Source organism: Mesoplodon mirus (assembly GCF_964341445.2).
Source record: "Mesoplodon mirus genome assembly, chromosome: 2".
NCBI classification, from domain to species: domain Eukaryota; kingdom Metazoa; phylum Chordata; class Mammalia; order Artiodactyla; family Ziphiidae; genus Mesoplodon; species Mesoplodon mirus.
This window is the reverse complement of record NC_138977.1, coordinates 166478228-166500564: the sequence shown is the minus strand read 5'-3', so window position 1 is coordinate 166500564 and position 22337 is coordinate 166478228. Positions and strand designations below refer to the sequence as shown.

The following is a 22337-nucleotide window of genomic DNA, read 5'->3' as shown; positions in this document are numbered from 1 at the left end:
ATCCCTCTCTGATTCCTGTGCATTTCCCAATTAGCTCAGAACTTCTAAAGGAGACATATAAGATTAATCTTAATTGGCTCCCTCAAGATCCTACTCTCCATAGTAATTACTCTTCTATTTTCTAATTTTAACCCATAATGTTTTGCTTCATTATATCAGTGTTTCTTGCTGAAATGGTTGGATGGATGAAGAGATAAGGTGATGGATTATTACGCATGCATAAGACAGTATTGTCTGGATCACTAATTATATGACGTATCTTTGTCATATAAGCAAATAGATGATAAATCCCACATGGACTAGGACTTCGGTTTATGTTTGTTTTGTAAACCTACTCCCAGGGTCACATTTCTGCACAAAGTAGTCACTCATTACTATTTGTCTGTAATAGCAATATTTTATAGGAATTCATTTAAAAAAAAGTGCAAACAGATACATCACCTCAATACTCACAAAAATCGTATGAGGTAGAGATGATGAAGATTTTTCAATTAAGGAAACAGCTCCAGAGTGTTCAAGGGAGCTTCCCGAAGCACAACCCAGTAGGACACCCAACTGCTCAGATTCTCTGACTTGGGCCTGTGTCTTCCTTGTTGAACACGCCTCTTTATAACTATATAGAATGATCTTATATCCCCTTATTCTCTTTCACACTAGCAGTATTGAAATAATTACACGAGTTTCTGAAGGAGGTGAACCTTGCTGGACATTTCAGGAAAGCAAGAGCAATGTTATTAAATTTGAAAGCAGGCAACTGTCTATTCAACACCAGCCAGCCCTCACTGAGCTCTGTTTGAAGCACTTTTATGTATTATCTTAACCATCTGCACAGCTATCCTAGGAGGCAGATGCTATTATTACTCCCATTTTATAGATGGAGAAATCGCAGCACAGAGATGGGGAGAGCCAAGTTCGCCCAGTGAGTGACAGGGCCAGGACTCAAATCAGGCAGCGTGGTACCAGAGCTGAGGAACATACCATAAAAAGGATTTGCGAGGATAGAAAATCTCCAGTTATATAATAAAGAGAAAATGAGGGGGAAATAATCCTGCAGTATATGTGAGATGACAGAGAGAAAAGAAAAAAAATCAGGGCAGCTAACCTGGATATGTGAATAAAGACGCTGACCTAGCCATTCCTACCTGGGAAACTCATTCCTTGTTTAAGAAGGGATTTGGTGAGGGCAGGAGACTCACTCTTATATAATATGCCTGCTGTTTGCTTTGCATGTGTAAGATAGTGAATTATTAAAAAAAAGTCAAAATAGAATGTTGCAAATTCATCATCCCAAGCTATTCAAAAAGCAAAGCACGTTCAAGCAAATTTATGTATTAAAAATGGGGAGGGAGGTTTACCTTTTTATACAGTGTTTTGAGTTCTGCCTTAATGTCTTGCTCCTGTGTCAGCATGGGTGGTCTTGAAGGAAATGGCTTGATGGGGTTTGGCAGCGCTAAGATTCTTCCATCATCTCCAAACCATCTCCTCCCCTGGGGATCAAGCAGAGGGACAGAAAATGGTTTACAAAATAAACAGCGTTTGCAGGGAAATTCTCTGTCAACATACATATTTCATGCACCTTCCCCCTGCCCGGTAAATATTTTAAAATCTCTGTTTCCATTAGAAATTGAGTTTTCACTAATGCCCCAGAATTAATTTAAGATATAGTTTTCAACCTTCTCTCCTCAAAAACAGTTTAAGAAAAAAATTAAAGGATTGTTTAAGAAAAATGTATTTTTTATTCGTCAGAAATTTAAGAAAGGCAACCAAGGAGAAAAACAATTGAGAACATTCTATCTTTGGACAATTAAAAATTTCTGTGAATTGGGAAAAGGTTGCCAATATCAGATTTAACAGGAGGAGCCTGACTCCAGCTTGCAGAAGATGGGATTTGAGCAGAGGAGAGGGTGTGATGTTTGAGGGCCACTGAACATATTGAGGACAAATTAAAAAAAAAAAAAAATGAATGAACCACTGTGCAGACGCTCTCAGGAGGGAATGAGTACCACGCTGCAGTGATGGCCCATAGGATAAAGAGCATCCATGAATCCCTCCTGGGCTACAATGAGGCAGCAGGGCTGAGAGCTTACGGGCTCCTGAATCAGCAACCTGTTCTCCATGATGTTCTGGTTGGTTCTCGGCACCTCCAGTCTTGCCCCGATGTAAAGGCCTTCGTCTTCCAGGTACCTGGGCTGCACATTCTCAGGAAGCTTTTTATACGTAGGCACTAGACAGTTCATAAATAAGTAAGAGCCTCATTAGTGCCAACCTGAATGTTTCAAACCGCAATCTGGTGAATGAAAACCACCACCGGAGATTTTATTTATGTTCTTGGAAACTGCAAATGCTCCAAACTGATTTCTAGAAGCAGGACCAAGGGAAAGATGAATGTGTTTACCCGCAGTATCATGCTGGAGAATCATGAAATAATTCTACACCTAACTCGCCCACGTGGCCTCACACACTGCGAGGACTGTGGTACCCAAATCAGAGGAGCTGCTCCTGGGCTCATCAGTGGAGTGACTTTGGACCAGATGCTTCTTTGAACTCTTTCCTTCCATACAAAAGTGATTATAATATCTATTTCTTGGGGGTCTTGGGAGAATTAAATGAAGTAAAGTATGAGGAAGTGCTTTGTAAATTAAAAAGTTCACTTGAGTCAACGTGACTTCATTTACTCCCTCACTCTTTGATCTGCTCATAGATCAGATCTTTGCTGACAGCTTCCCTGTGCCCCGTGCTCAGGAGGCTCTGTGGGGTCAGTGGGAGCAACAGGCAGCAAGAGCCAACAAAGGATGGAACAAGATGATTTCAGAGAATGATGAAGAAAAGAACACCTGTGATCATAATGCAGGGCGGGAAGGGGATAGGCTTGAGATGGAGTGGTGAAAAAAGGCTTTTCCATTTGCACTGACGCCTGAAGATTGAGAAGGAAAGAGCTGGTGATGGGACGGGCAAGTGTGTCTGTCCAAGGAAACAGCCTTTGCTGGGTGGGAAACAGAAACACCCAGAATGCAGTGGTGCCGAGGGCAGGAGCAGTGCCTGGAGATAATGTCAGCAGAGGGCAGGAGGGAGAGCCAGGAGAGGCCTGCACGTCTCAGAGGAGCTTGTGTTCTGGTCAAGGGGGTGGGATCACTGAAGACCTTGTGCCAGGGAGTGACTGAGCAGATCCACAATTCCAAAAAGACATCTGGGCCTGCTTTTTCAGCAGAGTGGGCTAGAGTAGAAACTGGCAGATGCTGACATAAAGGTCAGGATGTAATTTGGCAATGAACAATGAAAGGTGGAGACTTGTTTTTGTTTGATAATTATCTCACTCTAAAACACCCCAAATCCCTGAATCTGCTAATTTTCCAGCATGTGGCCATTTGGACACTCTGCATCCCAAACCCGTCCACAAAAAACAACTAATACCAGTATTCCTAGGAAAACCTATCTCTGGGTCCTTAGAAAATGTGGAGCAAACTATTGTTTTATCTTTTTTTCTGTCCCCCACTTCATCTAGCCACAAGTCTAAACATCAGTCCACCACTAGTCCAATGGTCTTCAAAACTTTTCATCGAAACATTTTTGGGCACTTGCTCATTATATGTATGTTTATTTACTATGTATGCACTACGGCACAAACAAAATTAAATTAGGAAAGGATGAGATTAAAAATAAATGTAAGGGTTCCCTGGTGGCACAGTGGTTGAGGGTCTGCCTGCCGATGCAGGGGACACGGGTTTGTGCCCCGGTCCGGGAGGATCCCGCATGCCGCGGAGCGGCTGGGCCCGTGAGCTGTGGCCGCTGAGCCTGCGCGTCCGGAGCCTGTGCTCTGCAACGGGAGAGGCCACAACAGTGAGAGGCCTGAGTACCGCAAAAAATAAATAAATAAATAAATAAATAAGTAAGTAAATAAATAAATAAGTAAATAAGTAAATGTAAGTAGAAGTCTTGATGTTTTCTTCCTATACTCCTGGGATGAACACGCTCTGCTTTGGAGACCATTCTCTAAACAGTAACAAGAAAACAGCAACAGTAATAGAAGTTCTTATTTTTGATCCCCTGCTAAGTGCTAGTCGCAACATAGGCACTTCACTCATATTATTTCCTCAATGCTCAAAATAAAAATAAATGCCCAGAGTCACCTTACAGGATAGTTTCATTGTCTCCTGTCTTCAGGTGAGGCACCTGAGAATAGAGGAACATGCTCAAGGTCATACCTCAGGAAGGAAGAGCTGGGTCTGTGTGCTTGGTCGTGGGGTCACCTCCACGGAATGGAGGCCCTGATTCCCTGCTCAGAGCAAGCGCAGTGCAACCAGGATTCCCTAAGCCTCCTCCACTGCCTCTACCGACTCCCAGTTTCTGGCCCGGTCGGCCCGGTCTGAGACAGCCCCTGGGGTCTAACCTCCATCCCCAACTCAGGTGGGATCCAGGGAGAGGCCTAACAGTGAGTCCTCTGAGCAAAAACCCAAGTGACAAAGCTCCTCCTTGGCTGACGCTGCTGCAATGCCTCTCTCCCCGAAGAAGCATCAGGATGCATGTGCACGTGGGTGGCCTCTGGAGCAGGTCACCTAGATCGGAAACCTGCCTTGCTTTACTAGCTTCATGGTCTTGGGCCAGATCCCTAACTCCTCTGAGCTTCTACTTCTTCATCTGTAAAATGGGCATGACAAAAAGTCACTTCTCCAGCCCTGGTGGGTGGGTGAGGCACGTTCGTTGATACACATCAAGCATTTGGAAAAGTACCAGGTGGAATCAATGCACAGAATGAATTCACTATTATTATTACTATAATTATTATTGCAAAGTTAAAACCCTTGGTTACTTTTGCCAGCTACCTACTTGAAAAAGAAACTTGGGATGTCCAACAAATTATGATACTTTGAACATAGTTGATTCAAAATGACCTCTCAAAAAGAAACAATAATTTGTTTTTGGCTCAGTATTTAATTGGAACTTAAATAGGACAGGACAAATGAAAAGAAATCCAACTTCCAAGTAAGATAAGCTCAGGCCTCCTTCCCAGCCTGAGGGGTGCGCTCCTGCAGGACTCACTGGAACTGGGGGGATCCCTCAGGAACTCTCAGGAGGAAAGGAAATTCCAGGGGGAAAAAAGAGCAAAGAGAGACCCAGGAAAGAGAGGAAGAAAGGAGATGTACGTGGGAATCAGTCAGATGGTCCCGGCTTCAGTAGCCTGGCCATTTCCCCATGAAGGAGGAAGCTTGGCCAGCCAGCTTCCTGGCACACAGATCTTCAAACCCCTGCAATCTCTGGAGTGGTAATGGTCTCCTGTATGCTAATGAGATGACAGGTGGCTGGGGCTCCTGTCAGGATGGGTGCTGGTGGCCAGGGAAACCAAGCATGTGAGCAGAGGGCTGGGGCTTTCAGCATCTGCCTCCCTCTATCCCTACCTCCGGGACAGGAGAGGGTCTAGAGAGAGAATCCATCACCAGTGGCCATGATGTAATCAATCATGCCTACATAATTGAAGCCTCCGTAACAATCCTCACTGAAGGGGTTTAGAGAGCCTCCTGGTTGGTGAATGCATGGAGGTGCTGGGAGGTTGTGTGCCTGGAGAGGGCATGGAAGCTTTCCCTCATACCTCGCCCTAGCATCTCTTCATCTGCATCCTCTATCATTTTCTTTAGTGTATAATAGACCAGTAAATATAAGTAAATGTTTCCTTGAGTTCTACATGCTGTTGTAGCAAATTATTCAACCTGAAGATGGTGGCATGGAACCATCTCATTGTAGTAGAGTCAAATAGAGCTGTGGGGTAACCTGGTGACCCAATACCTAGGGTTGGCATGGGAGGTAGGGGGAAGTCTTGTGGGACTGAGCCCTAAATCTGTGGGTTCTGTGCTAACCCCAGGTAGATGCTGTCAGAATTCAATTGTAGGACACCTAGCTGGTGTTGGACAATTGGTTGCTGTGGGAAGAAACCCACACATCTGGTCACTGAATTGTTCTAGAAGTGTTGAGTGTAAGTAGAGGGCACAACTGAGTTTTTCCTTTTCATAGCCTGAATCTCAGAGTCTCACACACTCTCAGCCCCAGAACTGGTCATGGATTTGGTGGAGGGGTTCCCATAGCATCCTCGTATTTCTTTTGCTAGTCTATTGATAAGTGTTGTTGAATGGATATTTTCCCATGTTCTATATTTTTTTGTCTGAACATATTTCTTTTTTTTTTTTTTTTTTTTTTGCGGTATGCGGGCCTCTCACTGTTGTGGCCTCCCCCGTTGCGGAGCACAGGCTCCGGACGCGCAGGCCCAGCGGCCATGGCTCACGGGCCCAGCCGCTCCGCGGCATATGGGATCCTCCCAGACCGGGGCACGAACCCGTATCCCCTGCATCGGCAGGCGGACTCTCAACCACTGCGCCACCAGGGAGGCCCTGAACATATTTCTTGATTATGAAATCAGATTAGAAATTGGGATCAGTTGTGGAAATCAGGCATCCTTATACAGCAGCCACATTTCATGTGAAGGAAAACGAAGATGCCTAAGTTGAGCAGGGCGATAAAGAGAGCAAGTACCTGTCAACGTGCTGGGTATGAACAGGAGTTCTTTTTCCATCTGCAGACGAATGTGGACACTTTCATAATCCGCAGGTCTGACTGCCACAAAATCTTCAGCCGCGTGATCTAAGCCTAGTAGGAGGTGCTCAGCATCCCCGCCATCGAGCAGCTCTTCCTCGTCCTGCATATCATTAAAAAACAGCAAGAGGGATTCCCTGGTGGCGCAGCGGTTGAGAGTCCGCCTGCCGATGCAGGGGACACGGGTTCGCGCCCCGGTCCGGGAAGATCCCATGTGCCGCAGAGCGGCTGGGCCCATGAGTCATGGCCGCTGAGCCTGTGCGTCCGGAGCCTGTGCTCTGCAGCGGGAGAGGCCACAACAGTGAGAGGCCCGCGTACCGCAAAAACAACAACAACAACAAAAACACAGCAAGAAACAATCAGGCAAAAATAATTAATTTACTTGCAAAAATAATCAGTGATATTAAATGCACCAAACAACTTATCCTACAATAAAGTTACCTTTTCCTTTTATCTTTTTCTAAATGAAAGCATAAAACTATATGGCCTTTCCTATTTAATAAGCTTTGTTTTTTTCGCTATTCCACATACTTGGAAAAATAAGAATGCACTGAGGTCAGAAGAGATGTGCAAAGCAAAGCAAGTGAAATCTCAATGACTGTGGCCTCCTTTGAGGGTGCCTGCTCTTCCACAGTTACTCAAAGAGCTTGGGTTCATGAGTTATGCAGCTTTTTAACCTTCCATCTAGCACTGACCCCAGGGCAAATGCACCAAGCATGGGGTCCACACACTCTGCTTAGACTGCCTGGGCTTGAATCTCAGCTTCACCCCATGCTGCCTGGGTGACTGTGGGGAACTTACCTCCCCTTCTGATCCTCAGTTTTCTCAGTTGTAAGACTGGGGTATTAATAGATTTTACCTCTTAGGGTTTTGTGAGAATAAAACTAAATAATGCATGTAAAAATTCTAAGCACAGGACCTGTAATTACAAATTGTCAGCTGAAGTATGTTAATTTAGTTTGAATATTTTCCAATTTTTTTTCCTTTTCTTTTTCCTCCTCCTTCTTCTCCTTTTCTCTCTTTTTCCCCCTCCTTCTTTTCTTTTTCCTTCTGTTCTTCTTTTTAAAGTTTAAACTTGACATCCATTTATGAGGAACATAAAATCCCGTGGAGAGGGAATTCCCTGGCGGTCCAGTAGGTAGGACTCTGCGCTTCCACTGCAGGTGGCATGGGTTTGATTCAATCCCTGGTCAGGGAACTGAATCTGCAAAAAAAATCCTGTGGAGGCTGTCAGGTAGCTGAAGACAATGGCAGTAGCCTAGCTTCCTGCCTCCTACTATTTCCTCCACAAATATGCAAAACAATAATAAGGGTAAAGTAAATCTACATGGTAACCAAGCTCTCAGCATAAATTGAAGACAGAGAACGTCAAAAACTTCAACAAAGTGAAAAGAGAAATATCCGATAATAATAGTATGTGGTCTTTCTTGCTCGTGCCCCATCTCTGCTTTGGGCAAATACAGGCTGAGAAAACTGCAGAGAAGACAGAAGAGGGAAGCAAGTGATGGGGCCTGCAGATGGTCCAAAACCTCCACCAGAAAGACTAAACCCACTCTGAGTATGAAAATACTAAAAAAGTGTCTGGGCAGACCAGAGCCTGGACTACAGGCTACAGGGGAGGAGCTTCAAAGTATGCATGATTCAAAAGGGCAGTTTTAGAAACAGAAATTCCATGGAGAAAAAAATGCAAAAGGAAGGAGAAGTGGCTTTTGGAGAGAGGTGTCCTGATTTAAGAAGCCCACAGATTTGTTCACAGTCCTGCCTTCCAAAAGTGGAGTCTGATACTCCTCCCTTTCTATGTGGGCCGTACTTAGTGACTTGCTTCTGTGAGTAGAATATGAGTTCGGTTATGTAGAGTCTGATACTAGGTCATAAAAGGCATCCTGGCTTCCTCCTTGCTTCCTCTGGGATCACTTGCTTTGGGAAACCAGCTGTCATGTCATGAGGACACTCAGGCAGCTTTACAGGAAGGTCTGAACTGAGGTCTCCTGCCAACAACCAGCACTTGCTGGGCAGATGGGTGAACCACCTTGGAAGCAAACCCTCCCAACTTAGTCAAGCCTTCAGATGAATGCAGCCTTGGCCACCTTGTCTGAAACCTCATGAGACATCCTGAGCCAGAACTAGCTGAATATAGATTTGTAAAACAATTATTATAGAGCACGCTGAAGTATTCCCAAGCTATCATAGACCTAGGTAAGAAATTCCATTTCTGGGAGTCATTTTTCAAGGGAGGTGACTAAAAGTTAAGCACAGAAATAGGCCAACTGTGCAAATGCTGAAACATTCTCGTGTGTTTTCCTTTCTGTTTTTTAATGTGGTGAAATATAAGTAACATAAAATTTATCATATTAACCACATTTAAATGTACAGTTCTGTGGCATTAAGTATATTTACATTGTCGTACAACCAACGTCACCATCCATCTCCAGAACTTTTTCATCTTCCCCAACTGAAACTCTGTCCCCATTAAACAATATCTCCCCGTTTCCCCCTCCTCCAGTCCCTGGAAACCACCATTGTACTGTCTTTCTCGATGAACTTGACAACTCTAGGTACCTCACGAAAGTGAAATCACACAATATTTGTCCTTTTGTAACCAGCTTATTTCACTTAGCATAATGTCTTCAAGGTTCATCCATGTTTAGCATATGTCAGAATTTCCTTCCTTTCTGGCTATTGTAAATAATGCTTCTATCAACACGAGTGTACAAATATCTGTTTGAGTGTCCACTTTCAGTTCTTTTGGGTATTGCTGGATTGTATGGTAGTTAGTTCTATGTTTCAATTTCTGAGGAACCTCAGAAATAGGCTTTTTCCACAGCAGCTGTTCCACTTTGCATCACCATCAGCAATGCACAAGTTTCTCCACATACTTGCCAGCACTTTTCCTTCCTGCCTGCCTCCCTCCTTCCCTCCCTTCCTTCCTTTATCTATCTATCTATCTATCATCTATCTATCTATCTATCATCTATCTTATAATAGTCACTCTAATCTGTGTAAAGTGGTATATTATTGTGCTTTTGATTTGAGTTTCCCTAATGATTAGTGCTGTTAAGCATCTTTTCATGTACTTATTGGCCCTTTGTATATCTTCCTTGGAGACATGGCTATTCGAGTCCTCTGCCCATTTTTAATAGAATGTTTTCTTTGATTTCAGACATCCCACCCACAATTACAGAGTCTGAGTTGTAGCTTGGGTGTGGCATGGGGCACAAAAACCTGCTCAAAAACCTGTAAGGTTGTGGGGAGAGAGAGAGAGATAGGTTTCATTTGCCTTGGAGAGGTAAACATTTTGTATATGAAATGAATACTAATCCTTGTGTGGAGTCTAGCAAGAAAAATCTGTAAACCATGTTGCTACGCTTTTTTTTTCCCACAAGAGAAAGATGGACAGATTTAATTAAGGTTCTTAGTCCCCAGATTATGGGGTAAAATCAAGGGCTAAGAAAGTAATGTGAATCTGGTATTCTTATTGCTTTCAGATAGGACATGGATGAGTTGTTCTGTGTGGTGGTGGTGAGTTTGTTCCCAGCCACTTTCTTCCTGGCTAGGGTATCATCACAATCATTGTCACCATCATCGTCACCATCATCATCACCATCACCATCGTCACGATCATCCCCATCATCACCAATACCATCATCCCCATCATCACCAATACCATCATCACCATCATCATCATCATCATCATCCCTCTCCTCATTACCATCCTGATACTAAATACCATTTTGTTTACTCCTTCTTGCACAGGTGACTCTTCTTCCTCTCCTTCCTCCTCCTCTTGATTAGTTCCATCTCTACTTTTTGCTTTTGGTTTTTCCTCTGATTCCTCTGGTTCGGGATCAAAGTTGAAAGTAAAGAAGTTATAAGCTTCCTCAGCAGAAGGGAAGCCAGGCGGAACCTACAGAGAAGCAGCAAGCAATAAAATTTGGGGTTATCTAAACTGAGATAAGCTCTGCACGGTTCACTGACAGCTGGCTGGATGCTAAGAGCATCAGGCACATTCTAGGCCTCCTAAGCATATTACCTTTGTTGAAGGTAGTGTGAACTTTAACAGATGCAACAGGCCTCCTTAGTTAAGTAACTTTAATGGTTACTTTTTTTATAAATCAGCAATTATTTACCTTCCTACAAGCACATAAATACATTATTTATATCAGTAAATGCTTTAGAAAAGATGATTAAAATGCAAAAAAGTGGATTCAATGTTTTATAGGCCAATGCTGAGATACTTTTAATTTTGAGCAATACAGCGTTTGTTAAACATTTTTATATAAAAAAAGGTCATTTTGGGGAGTTTGTTTTCATTCTTCTTGAGTTAGTATCCCCCTTTTTCCCCATAGTAAAAGCTGGTGCAACTTCATGGCTGAACAAGTAGTCTTATCATGAACATTTCCTGCCCTTCCATGCATTTCCCTTCCCCGAAGTAGGCAGTATTCTAATCTCTCCACATGATTCTAGGATTTCAAAAGTAGGAATCATTTCTCATACATTTTCTTGCATACTCCATGCAATAGGAGTCAGCTTGTGTGTATAGTCATTTCTCATTGAATATTTTTGAAAAACAAACAAATCAACAAAATACATGATTTAAAGAATGCATGATTTAAAACAAACATGATTTAAAAAGATAGGATTTCTCACCAGGGGTTTAGACTTGATTTTTCGCACAGAATCATGGAATTTTACTCTTGAAAAACCTTGGGAGTCATCTTCTTGTTGAGTCCTTTGTACTTCTCTACCTGGCTATACGAGTAGAAAAAAATGATAGAGACACCATTTAAATCAAGAAACTAAGGATGTTCTAAAACAAGCATTAACCTTCAAAAGTCTTATCTTCGGACCATTGATGCATCTCACCATTTCTAAGGAATGAAATGTTTACAAATTTCAAATATATTTGAGTGTTAACGTGGCTGAATATTTTCTTACTCAGCTCTGTCTCTCTCACGACTAAACAAATATAAAATTTTATAGTCAATAAACATGAAAAGGAAAAGTGTTCTTTCATCCTATAGATCAATAGATTATCCAGCTCACAGAGCATCATTTCCAAACAGTCTATGATGAAAAGTATCAATGATGTTTGATTATAAATAAGTCCAAGTGGGCAAGGGCTGCCCCAGGCCCTGGCCTTTCAGTTTTGTGTAAATCTCAGAATGGCTGACTGAGTCTCCTCAGGCATTTATCCAGAGACACCTCTGTGATGAAAGCTAGAAATACTTGGAACAGCTAAGATAAGGTGCTATAAAATTTCACCTAAATGCAGCTAGATGTCCAGCAATGGCCAGAATAAAAATGAGGACATCAGTTGGGTATAATCTATCATACTAGCAAGAGAATACATACACTTCCAATTTATGTAAAATTCTACGCTTTTCCTCCATTTTCTCATTTTGCAGTATAAGGTTAAGTAGTTATGTACTAATACTCAATTATATAGAAGTTGAAGGCATGCTAATGAATAAATTTCACAGTGCAATGCCAAGAGTTATTATTTGTCTTGGTAAATTCCAGAATTTTAAATGGTGCTTTTGAAGATGAGGAAAGAAGCAGATGGGTATTACTTAGTGTAAGGAGAAACAACTGAAAAAATTAGCGTAGACTAAAGATCAGGTTCCAGTGCTGGATCAGGAAGACTTTCTAAGGATCTTCCAAGTTTAGTCTTCTCATAAAACAGGGCTAAAGCTTTCTTGTTCACTGCTGAGGATGCCATTCTGCTCCTGCCTGCCTCAGAATCCCCCACCTCCGATAGCCCATGAGGGAGACTGATATGTTTGACAGCGTGAAAACAAGCCAAGGGGTCAACCAATAAGAGAGAAGAGAAGCTTGACTCTGTGTGTAGGCAAGCCTTGGGTTTTAGAGAACTGTAAAGATGATGATACTAAAACACAAGACCAGGCAGAAACACTAGCCGTTTAGAAAAAGAAATAAGTAGGTTAAATTCCATGTGGCAAATATGTGTATGTGGAGATTAGTACTTTATTCTTTTTGTTTCTTCCCATCCCTTTCTATACTTGCTTGGCATAGAGGCTATTAAGTTCCGAAAATACAAATTCATTGGTGTCTTTTATTGTAATATTGACAGTTTTATTATGATATTTATGGACTTGATCAAAAAGCTTGTAATTTAATTTTTATTAAAATCTAAAAATATTTAAAAGTAAATTATACTAGCATATTAAAAGCTATTAAATATATTTAAAAGGATTGAGTGTGCAGAATTAAATTTTAAAGAACTACTATCTATAATATCTTTATATAAGCTTAGAGTAATAATGACATTTAATTTCAACTTGAATGCCTATCATGATATGTGCATGTGTCCAGCTAGGAATTCTTTCTCACCCTTGAATTTGTTGTATCCTCCAAGAAGGCTCTATGGCCCTCTTCTAGCTTGAACTAGGCAATATCAAGTCTCATTACTTTTACCATACCATAATCACAAAATATACTAGTTCTAGCCCTGATCTCTCTTCTAGACTGCTAATCAATGTTTTTAATTCCTTAAAAGACATCCTAATCTGGATTGTCTTGCAGATACCTCAGATTTTTATACATTCTTGATATCAGTCATGATATTAATCAAGATATATGATTTCCAAATAATTTCTCCCATTCTGTGTGTTGTCTTTTCACTTTCTTGATGGTTTCTTTGAAGCTCAGAAATGTTTAATTTTGATGAAGTCCAGTGTATCTGTTTATTCTTTTGCCACTTGTGTTTTGGAGTCAGAGATAAGAAACCATTGCCTAAGCCAAGACTCCTCAAATTTTACATAACCTGACTCCAAGGCTGGAGCCAAGTGCTCTTTCTATGAGCTCCTAATAGCACCCACCACAGAACTTAATCATCCTGTACTTCCATTGTCTGATAACCTGCCTGTCATCCCTACTGGGATCCTTGAGAGTAGGCTGTGACTGACATCCCTGTGTATTCAGAGCCCAGTGGGCACCTGGCAGGAAGGAGTCTGCTGTAGATGCTGGCTGGGCAACAGGTAGAGTGTGTCAAGGGATCAGAACTTGAGTCTCCTGGAACAGAGAACCAGGCCCAGAAAATAAAGACATTATGCTCGTGTCTAGTGGAGACCAAGTAGTCAAAAGTTCTGTGTTATTTCCACTTTGATGTTGACATGTTCTTAGAGATTTGTGTTTGGCTTTGTTCTCTTATCACAAGTCTGCTGAGTATAAAGTAAACAGAAATGCAAACAAGAGTTAAGCACAGGTTTGTGTTGATAATTTGGATTCTCCACCAACTGGTTTCTCCTTTTCACTCTGACCCTACAGCCTCTAACACTAGCTAACACTTACAGAGAGAGGGCTTACCATGTGCCAGGTGCTGTCTGAAACGCTGTAGCATGTATGAGATCATTTAATCCTCAAAACAATACCAAGAATTGGGTTCTAGTAGTATCCCTATTTTACAGAGGTGGAACATGGGGTCCAGAGAGTAGATAAGTTACATGTCCAATGTCACACAGCTAGTGTGTGAGATTGCCAGCACTGAATGCTGGGCAGCTGAGGTCCAGCATCTGGATTCTTCGTGTGCTTTGCTCTTTGCTCCATAGGATATAAATGGACCACTTTTTAGATATTCCTTCTGGGTTGAGGCGTATACATGAAGAAATGTGCTTGTGAATGGTATGTTCCATTAGCAATCTGAGATCAGGTCTAAGGGCAAGGCAGTTGATGTTTGCCTCAAATCCACAGAATGGCTCTTAGGGGAGATAGACTATGACAGACATACAGGTCAAGGTCCTGCTCACAAGGAGAAATAAATACCCTATGGGCAAAGGGAGTACATTTTTACCTCTAAAACTTCCAACTTGATTTGGATATCATATTCATGACCCATGGACAAGTGAAAACTACCATGACTGTGTGAAATGATTATCCATCAGAAGGTACAGACAAGGCTGGATATAGGAGACCAGACCCTCCTATCACTTAGCCCACTTGACCAGAAGCCGAGACTCACACACCTGCTGAAACAATCAAAGTGTTTGTGTCATCATGATGGGATTTCAGGGACTTTTTCTTTATTTTCCAATATTTTAGAATTATGGCTCTTACAATTATGGCTCTTATGGAAGAAAATAAATTGGAATTAAAGAACAAGAAATGTGTCCTCAGTAGAATGGAGTAGCAAATTGTCATAAAGCCTTTTTAGGGGACTGACTGAGTGTTCCAACAACCTATGAGGACGGCTGCGACTTTCCTTGTAATCATGCACTCTCTGGCTTGTTTGGGATGAATATAGGTAAAAATTTGTAGCATCTCATCATAGAAAAAGAAAAGGCATCATCTAAGAAATCAGTGGTTGTGTTTCAGAAATATCCCTAAAGCACAGACTTTGAAAACAACCAAACCCATCATCATCAACAACAAACCATTGGATTAGACTTGCAAACACTTCATTGAGCCATTTGCTCTGTCCTTTCTGTTCCTTCTTTTACCCTCTTACATGCTTGTCCTTCAGCAACATCCCTGCTATGTCTTTCTATCTTTTACTGGTTTCCACTCTGCTTCATGGGCTTTTACTGTCAGTTTTTCTCCAAGTGTAAGACTGTCTTCTTTCAGTCTTCTTTCTCTCAGGAAGCAAAGGCACTCTCAAAACTGACCACAGTAGAAACGCTTCCAAACTCTGTTTCTCCAGGCCCAGGTCCCTTCCTCTATGTGCATCTCCAGAGGAATACATGCTGTGATGCCTCACCAGCATCTCAGATTCAAACAAAACTCAACCCAGTGCATTCAAACCACCTCCCGATCCTATTGTCAATTGCTTTCCACTGCTTATGAAAAACAGTCAGTGCTCCTTAGTGTAACACTCAAGGTCCCCACGATCAGATTCTATTCTCATCTCTTTCTCTGTTTCCCAGCAAGATCCATGGACCCAGCAACACTGACCCTTGAGACAGACTGGGAATGAGATAGAGCTGGGGTCAAATCCTGACTCATCCACGTACATGCTCTGTGACCTGGGGATAGCTTTGTAGCCCCTCTGAACCTCATATATCAAATGTGAATGGAAATAATAGTACCCACCTCATAGGCATGTTGGGATAAGGGCATGTGATAACATGGGGCAGACTTGGCAAAATGCCTGGCACCGAGTAGCACTCTATAAATAGTAGCTATTATTATTAATAATAAGCATTTAACACCTCCTTTGTGCATAGCTCTGTTCTAGAACTTTTGCTGGAAAATTTATATTCCGCTTCACTGCCCTTGATCGCAAAGTAGGGATGGCCCATTTCTCACCTCTGTGCCAAATTCAGTCTCCAGTTCTTTCTCACTGGGACGTCGTAAGCGCCTGGGCCAAGGGGTGGGAATTTCCTGCAGCAACGCACTTTCTGCTTTGGACTAAAAAGTCGAACAGAAAATTATTGCTACATCATGTCAGTGATGCTATGAAAATCTTGGTCACCATCTTAGGAGAAAATAAATCAGTAAAAAATACACGTTATACTTCTTTAAGAGATAAGAACAATGATTTAGAAAAAGGATGTTAAATTCTTCTTAAGTATAATTTTCATCTGTGCCAATATTAAATACTGCATTAACATTTAGAACATGAAAAACAAATTTAACGGTATACAAATCCGTGCAGTTTTGAGCAAACAAAGCAAGCTAGACAAGACCAGAAGCATTGCAATCAGCACCGAACAAAATATTCCTGTGGTTTCTCTCACCCTTGCAGCTTGTAATTTCTCCCTCATGCGTTCTCTCATGGAAAATTCTGCAAAGCCTGTTCTGGAAGCTGAAGGAATTGGAGGTAAGCCTAAAACAATACAAGAAAATTACTTTAAAACATTTTTTTTTCCAAAGGGAAGATTAGATTGAAAAATAGCAAAAGAATGTAATTTTATTTTGCAAATTTAGAACTTCACATAAGCAATCATGAGATAATGCTGATAACCGTCCATTTGATGTAATAAGGACATGTCTTGGTTTCTTTAAGACGGACAGTGAAAACCTCAGTCCTATCAAGGCTGTTACATCGACTTAACTAAGAATAAAACAAATGACATTTGACTATTCAAGGCACAGACACACTTACCAATTCAATTACCATTGGGAAGAGGTTCTCGAATTTGTTGATTTGAGAAACAGGCTTGTAGGATGAATGGATGGCTATTGATTTCAGAGTTCAACTTTCAACAGCACTGATAACTTCAGTCAGAGAAACCTTTTCTATGAGAAGTTCTATAGCCCCGGGCTATCTCATACAGACAACACATATTTTGTACATATTATTAAACCTATACATAAATATCATGAAATGTTGTTCAGCTATTTTGTCTAGGGCTCTGTGATAATGTGTTGAATGCAACTTCTCGTCAATCTTATGCCATCCCTGCTAGGGGGGATCACCTGGCACCTTGAAGATGAAGACTCTGAGGCCCTCTGTGATAACTGACTGGCATGACGATTGCACACCTAGGAAGTGGAATGCTTGGGATTTGGTCCCAAATGCTCTACACCATTATGAAAGAGGTGGAAATAGAACAAAGCATTTGGGGGAACAGAATGTTATGCTTGGAGCAGAGAGACTCTACTGGGATGAAGTAGAAGATAAGATTGCAGAAGGAGTTTGGGGTCAAGTCATGGGGAGCCTCTGATGTCACATGAAGGAGTCTGGAATATATTCTCCATGCGGTGGGGATGTCTTGAAGGATGTGGAGAGAGGAGGAAGTGAAGCAGCATTTTCTGAAGCTATTCCTGGGTCTGCAGGTACAGCATGGTTGGGGTGGAGGCACCAGGGACCCCAGCTGGGATACCCTGGTGAGATAATAAAGAGGGAGTCTGTGGGAATAATTGCGAAGACGCCACCAGAAAAATGATACAGTTGTCCCTAGTGACGACGGCGAGGTAGGGCACTAGTTCTCCCAGCAGTAGCAGCATCTTCTGGGCACTTGGTGGACAGGCAAACACTCAGGCCAGGCCCCAGACGGACTCAGTGAATCAGAACCTGGAGGCGGAGCCACCATCTGGGTGATTTAAAGACACACTCAAGTTGGAGCACCCCCGGTTTAGAGCAAGAAAGAGAAGGTGAAGGTGTCTGAGGTTTTGACTGAGGTGAGTAGGGGTTTGGGGTTCCTGAAAAAGAGAAAAGAGGAGGGAAGCCAGCCTGGGAGATACTGAAGGGGATCACTTTGCAGCTGGAATGAGTCTGAGGTGCTGGCAGGATATGGAAATGTGTGCTTGTCCTGCACCTGAGCTCCGGGAAGGGGTCTAGGCCCCAAGAAGAAGACTTAGGAAGCGTTTCTACTGTGGTGATGTTAACGTTTTGAGAAAACCTTTCCCAAAGGAAAGAGTGCAGAGAGAGGAGGCTTCTGACCCTGTAGCCATTGGGTCAAAGAAAAAGAGAAGGCAAGATGATTTATTAGCAGGTGGAAGGAATCGTGGCAGAGAGAGGAAGTGATGACGGGCGGAGGCCGCTGTGCTGGCCCTTCGGCCTCCGCTTATGCAGAAAAGCGATCCTGGGCTTCAGAGCTACTTCTGCAACTTGGCGACTCAGTGCTGAGGCTGGGCTTCCTTCCTTCTGTGTGATAGAGAGATGTAAAATCTTACTTTATCAGGCACCCATCATGCCGTTTCCTCAATGCCTGTAGGAAAGCAGGAAATCATTGTAGTGAAGATCACAGTCTTGCATGTGTGGATTGAGGTTCAAGTTCTTTAGAAGAATCTCCATTAGCTTGATAAAAAGGCCTTTGGCATTGTTTTTCAACTCACGTAAAAAATCAAGTCATTATTTCCTATTTTAAAGATCATCTACCCATGGTAGATCATATCTCCATGTCAAAGTCCCAAGACTTTTCCTGTATCGCGTTTGTCACATTTTGAATTTATATATTTGTGTGGTTATTTGATTAGTACCTCCTTCCTCTCCCAGGTTCTATGGTTTTCAGCCACAAAGGGCAGGCACAGGTAAGTGTCACTAAGTGTGTGTGGACCACCTAGGCCGATAAAGAAGGGCTTCTAGACTGGACCCCCTGGGGCTTGCCCATCCTGTTCTCTGGATGATTGCTCTCTTTGCTTCTGCCTCCAGAGAGCTGCCCTTTCATAGTTAACAAGGCATGCCTTTGAACGTGAAAAAAAAATCTTGTTTATTTACTCCCATTCCTCCCGCTTTTTTTAAAAGAGATCTAGTTTTTCAAATTGACTTAAAATAGCTATTGCGTACATGGAGCTCATTAGAATAATTTTATGAATTATTCTTTAAAAGAGAGACAAGATATTTTATTTAAACACTATCTCTTCTGACTAAAGAAACCAAAGGGGCTTCTTTAGTATGTATTAGTTTTAAAAAACTTGAAAAATTCTGAAGTGGTAAAAAGTAGTTCTTGCCTGATTTTTTCAAAACTCTGTTAGTGAAAGACATTTGGAGGGCATAAAGATTTCCAAATCTGATCTGTACAACTAGGTGGTGAGGTGTTATTTTCCCAGCTAGAATGTGACCTGCTTGAGGGCAAGGACCATGTTGGTGATTTTTGTACCTGGCACCTTGTAGCACTATATCAATGAAGGAAAACACATGAAGGAACCATGAGGGTGTGAGAGATATTATACTTAAAGAGGGATTTCAAACAAAATAAATGTAATCCTCATTTGGATGAAATCAGATGATGACAACTCTTTTCTTTTTAAGGTAATATTACTACCATGATAACCATGGAAACCAAGTGTACTGATTCACTCCCTTTGACATAATAACTAATAGGGCTTAGGGACTTTCATTTTTATGTTGGTAGTCTATGGCAAACAGAGTGTCTTTAAACAGCTAGAAACACAAAGACAATCCTCATAAGACATTTTTCCGCCTTATTGTCAGTTACTCCACTACATGACTAATCAGCTATGTGGTTCCACACTGACTCTATTTGTCCTGCCCTGGGGCTAAGAAGTGATTTGCCAAACTTGAAAAAGGGTGTGATTTCACATTTACTAAAGAGGCTCTGTGACACAGCTAAGAAAACCTGGCATGCATAAAGTTTCCACAGTATCCAAGAGTGCAATGAAAATAATTTTTTAAATTATTAAAGATTTGAGTTGAGGACATGCAAGGACTTATGGGTAATGAGAGAATTTCAAGACATTCCATTAAAAATATATACATAATGTCCATTAGTATGAAATATGGATTTCCTTGGCCATGTGGTATTTTTCATCAGAGGCAGCAGGGATTACAAACTCAGCAACACTGCAATGGCTGCTCAGCAAACCCGTGAATCCCAAAGCTTCATTAGCCTCGTGTTGCTTCCAGATCTTGTCCGTGCTGTCACCTTTTCCTGTCACCCATACTCACTGCACCCTATTTCTCTGTCCTTATGGACTGCGTCACAAGATGGACATGTTCCATTTTTCTTTAAAACACTTCCATTATATGTGACCCCTCAGAAAACAAAGTCTTCACTCCACCATCTGGAAGTGCTCCCCTCTTTCCGTTACTTTTGCAGACATTCCCACATGTCTTGATAGACCATTTGTTCTGTGAATCACACTGCCCAGACCACAGCTCTCTGTATATATTGGGGTGTACAAGGACTTTCCAAGGACTTGACATAAAATTTGAAATGCAGTTCAGCCAGCCCTCTGTGTCCATGGGTTCTGCATCTGCTGATTCAACCAGGCACGGATAGAAAATATTTGGAAAAAATTCCAGAAAGTTCCAAAAAGCAAGACTTGAATTTGCTGCAAACCAGCAACTATTTACATAGCATTGACATTGTATTAGGTATTATAAATAATCAAGACATCTTTTAAAGTATACAGGACGATGTATGTAGGTTATATGCAAATTCTATGCCATTTTATATAAGGGACCTGAGTATCGATGGATTTTGATATCCACAGGGCAGGGTGGGACAGGGAGTGGTCCTGGAACCAATCCCTGTGGATACTGAGGAATGACTAAGTTGGTTGGATTTGAGTTGGTACTATCTGAATTCACAGATTGTCAAATAGGTGAGTGTGCCTATGATTCTTGGTTAATTACCTCACTCTTCTACCTTTCTATTCTAGTTAAAGAATATGTTTCTAAAAGCTTTTATTTATTTATTTTACTTCTTATGATTAATATATATTGAAGAAATTTCACAGTACCTTTATGTCTTCATCAGTTGTGCATTATTGATATTGATAATAAATAACTCAATCAAAAATTCAATTTGTTAAGATGGTGAGCAGTGAAGACTTTTTTAAAGGCTATTTTTTTTTTTTTTTTTTTTTTTTTGTGGTACGCGGGCCTCTCAGTGCTGTGGCCTCTCCCGTTGCGGAGCACAGGCTCCAGACGCGCAGGCTCAGCGGCCATGGCTCATGGGCCCAGCCGCTCCGCGGCATGTGGGATCCTCCCGGACTGGGGCACGAACCTGCATCCCCCGCATCAGGGGGCGGACCCCCAACCACTACACCACCAGGGAAGCCCCAAAAGCTATTTTTTATCAGTTATCTATTTTATACATATTTGTGTATATACGTCAATCCCAATCTCCCAATTCATTCCACCACCACCACTTTCCCCCTTTGGTGTGCATATGTTTGTTCTCTACATCTGCGTCTCTATTTCTGCCTTGCAAACTGGTTCATCTGTATTGTTTTCCTAGATTCCACATATATGCATTTAATATACAATATTTGTTTTTCTCTCTCTGACTTACTTCACTCTGTGTGACAGTCTCTAGGTCCATCCACATCTCTAGAAATGACCCAATTACGTTCCTTTTTATGGCTGAGGAATATTCCATTGTATATATATACCATATCTTCTTTTTCCATTCGTCTGTTGATGGGCAGACGAATTTATGCTACTTCCATGACCTGGCTATTGTAAATACTTCTTCAATGAACACTGGGATGCATGTATCTTTTTGAATTATGGTTTTCTCTGGGGATATAGGCTCAGTAGTGGGGTTGCTGGGTCATATGGTAATTCTATTTTTAGTCTCTTAAGGAACCTCCATACTGTTCTCCATAGCGGCTATATCAATTTACATTCCCACCAACAGTGCAAGAGGGTTCCCTTTTCTCCACACCCTCTCCAGCATTTGTTGTTTGTAGATTTTCTGATGATGCCCATTCTAATCAGTGTGAGGTGATAACTCATTGCAGTTTTGATTTGCATTTCTCTACTAATTAGTGATGTTGAGCAGCTTTTAATGTGCCTCATGGCCATCTGCATGTCTTCTTTGGAGAAATGTCTATTTAGGTCTTCTGCCCATTTTTGGATTGGGTTGTTTGTTTTTTTAATATTGAGCTGCATGAGCTGTTTATATATTTTGGAGATTAATCTTTTGTCCATTGATTTGTTGGCAAATATTTTCTCCCATTTTAAGGGTTGTCTTTTTGTCTTGTTTATAGTTTCCTTTGCTGTGCAAAAACTTTTAAGTTTCATTTGGTCCCATTTGTTTATTTTTGTTTTTATTTCCATTACTCTAGGAGGTGGGTCAAAAAAGACCTTGCTGTGATTTATGTCATAGAGTGTTCTGCCTATGTTTCCCTCTAAGAGTTTTATAGAATCCAGTCTTATATTTCGGTTTTTAATCCATTTTGAATTTATTTTTGTGTATGGTGTTAGGGAGTGTTCTAATTTCATTCTTTTACATGTAGCTGTCCAGTTTTCCCAGCACCACTTATTGAAGAGACTGTCTTTTCTCCATTGTATATCCTTGCCTCCTTTGTCATAGATCAGTTGACCATCAGTGCGTGGGTTTATCTCTGTGCTTTCTATCCTGTGCCATTGATCTATATTTCTGTTT

General features: G+C 41.6%; 1 protein-coding gene across 3 annotated transcripts in view; it reads right to left on the bottom strand.

Annotated features, from left to right (window-relative positions):
* Positions 1-22337, bottom strand: part of CC2D2A (coiled-coil and C2 domain containing 2A) — a 136776-nt gene that overhangs the window by 88546 nt on the left and 25893 nt on the right. For all 3 annotated transcript variants that reach the window (XM_082629876.1, XM_082629877.1, XM_082629878.1), the window contains 7 exons: positions 16272-16360; positions 15841-15942; positions 11227-11328; positions 10307-10483; positions 6520-6682; positions 2088-2224; positions 1356-1487 (listed from right to left, as the gene is read on the bottom strand). In XM_082629876.1, the coding sequence (XP_082486002.1) occupies positions 1356-1487; positions 2088-2224; positions 6520-6682; positions 10307-10483; positions 11227-11328; positions 15841-15942; positions 16272-16360 (902 nt within the window). The remainder of the gene's footprint in view (positions 1-1355; positions 1488-2087; positions 2225-6519; positions 6683-10306; positions 10484-11226; positions 11329-15840; positions 15943-16271; positions 16361-22337) is intronic.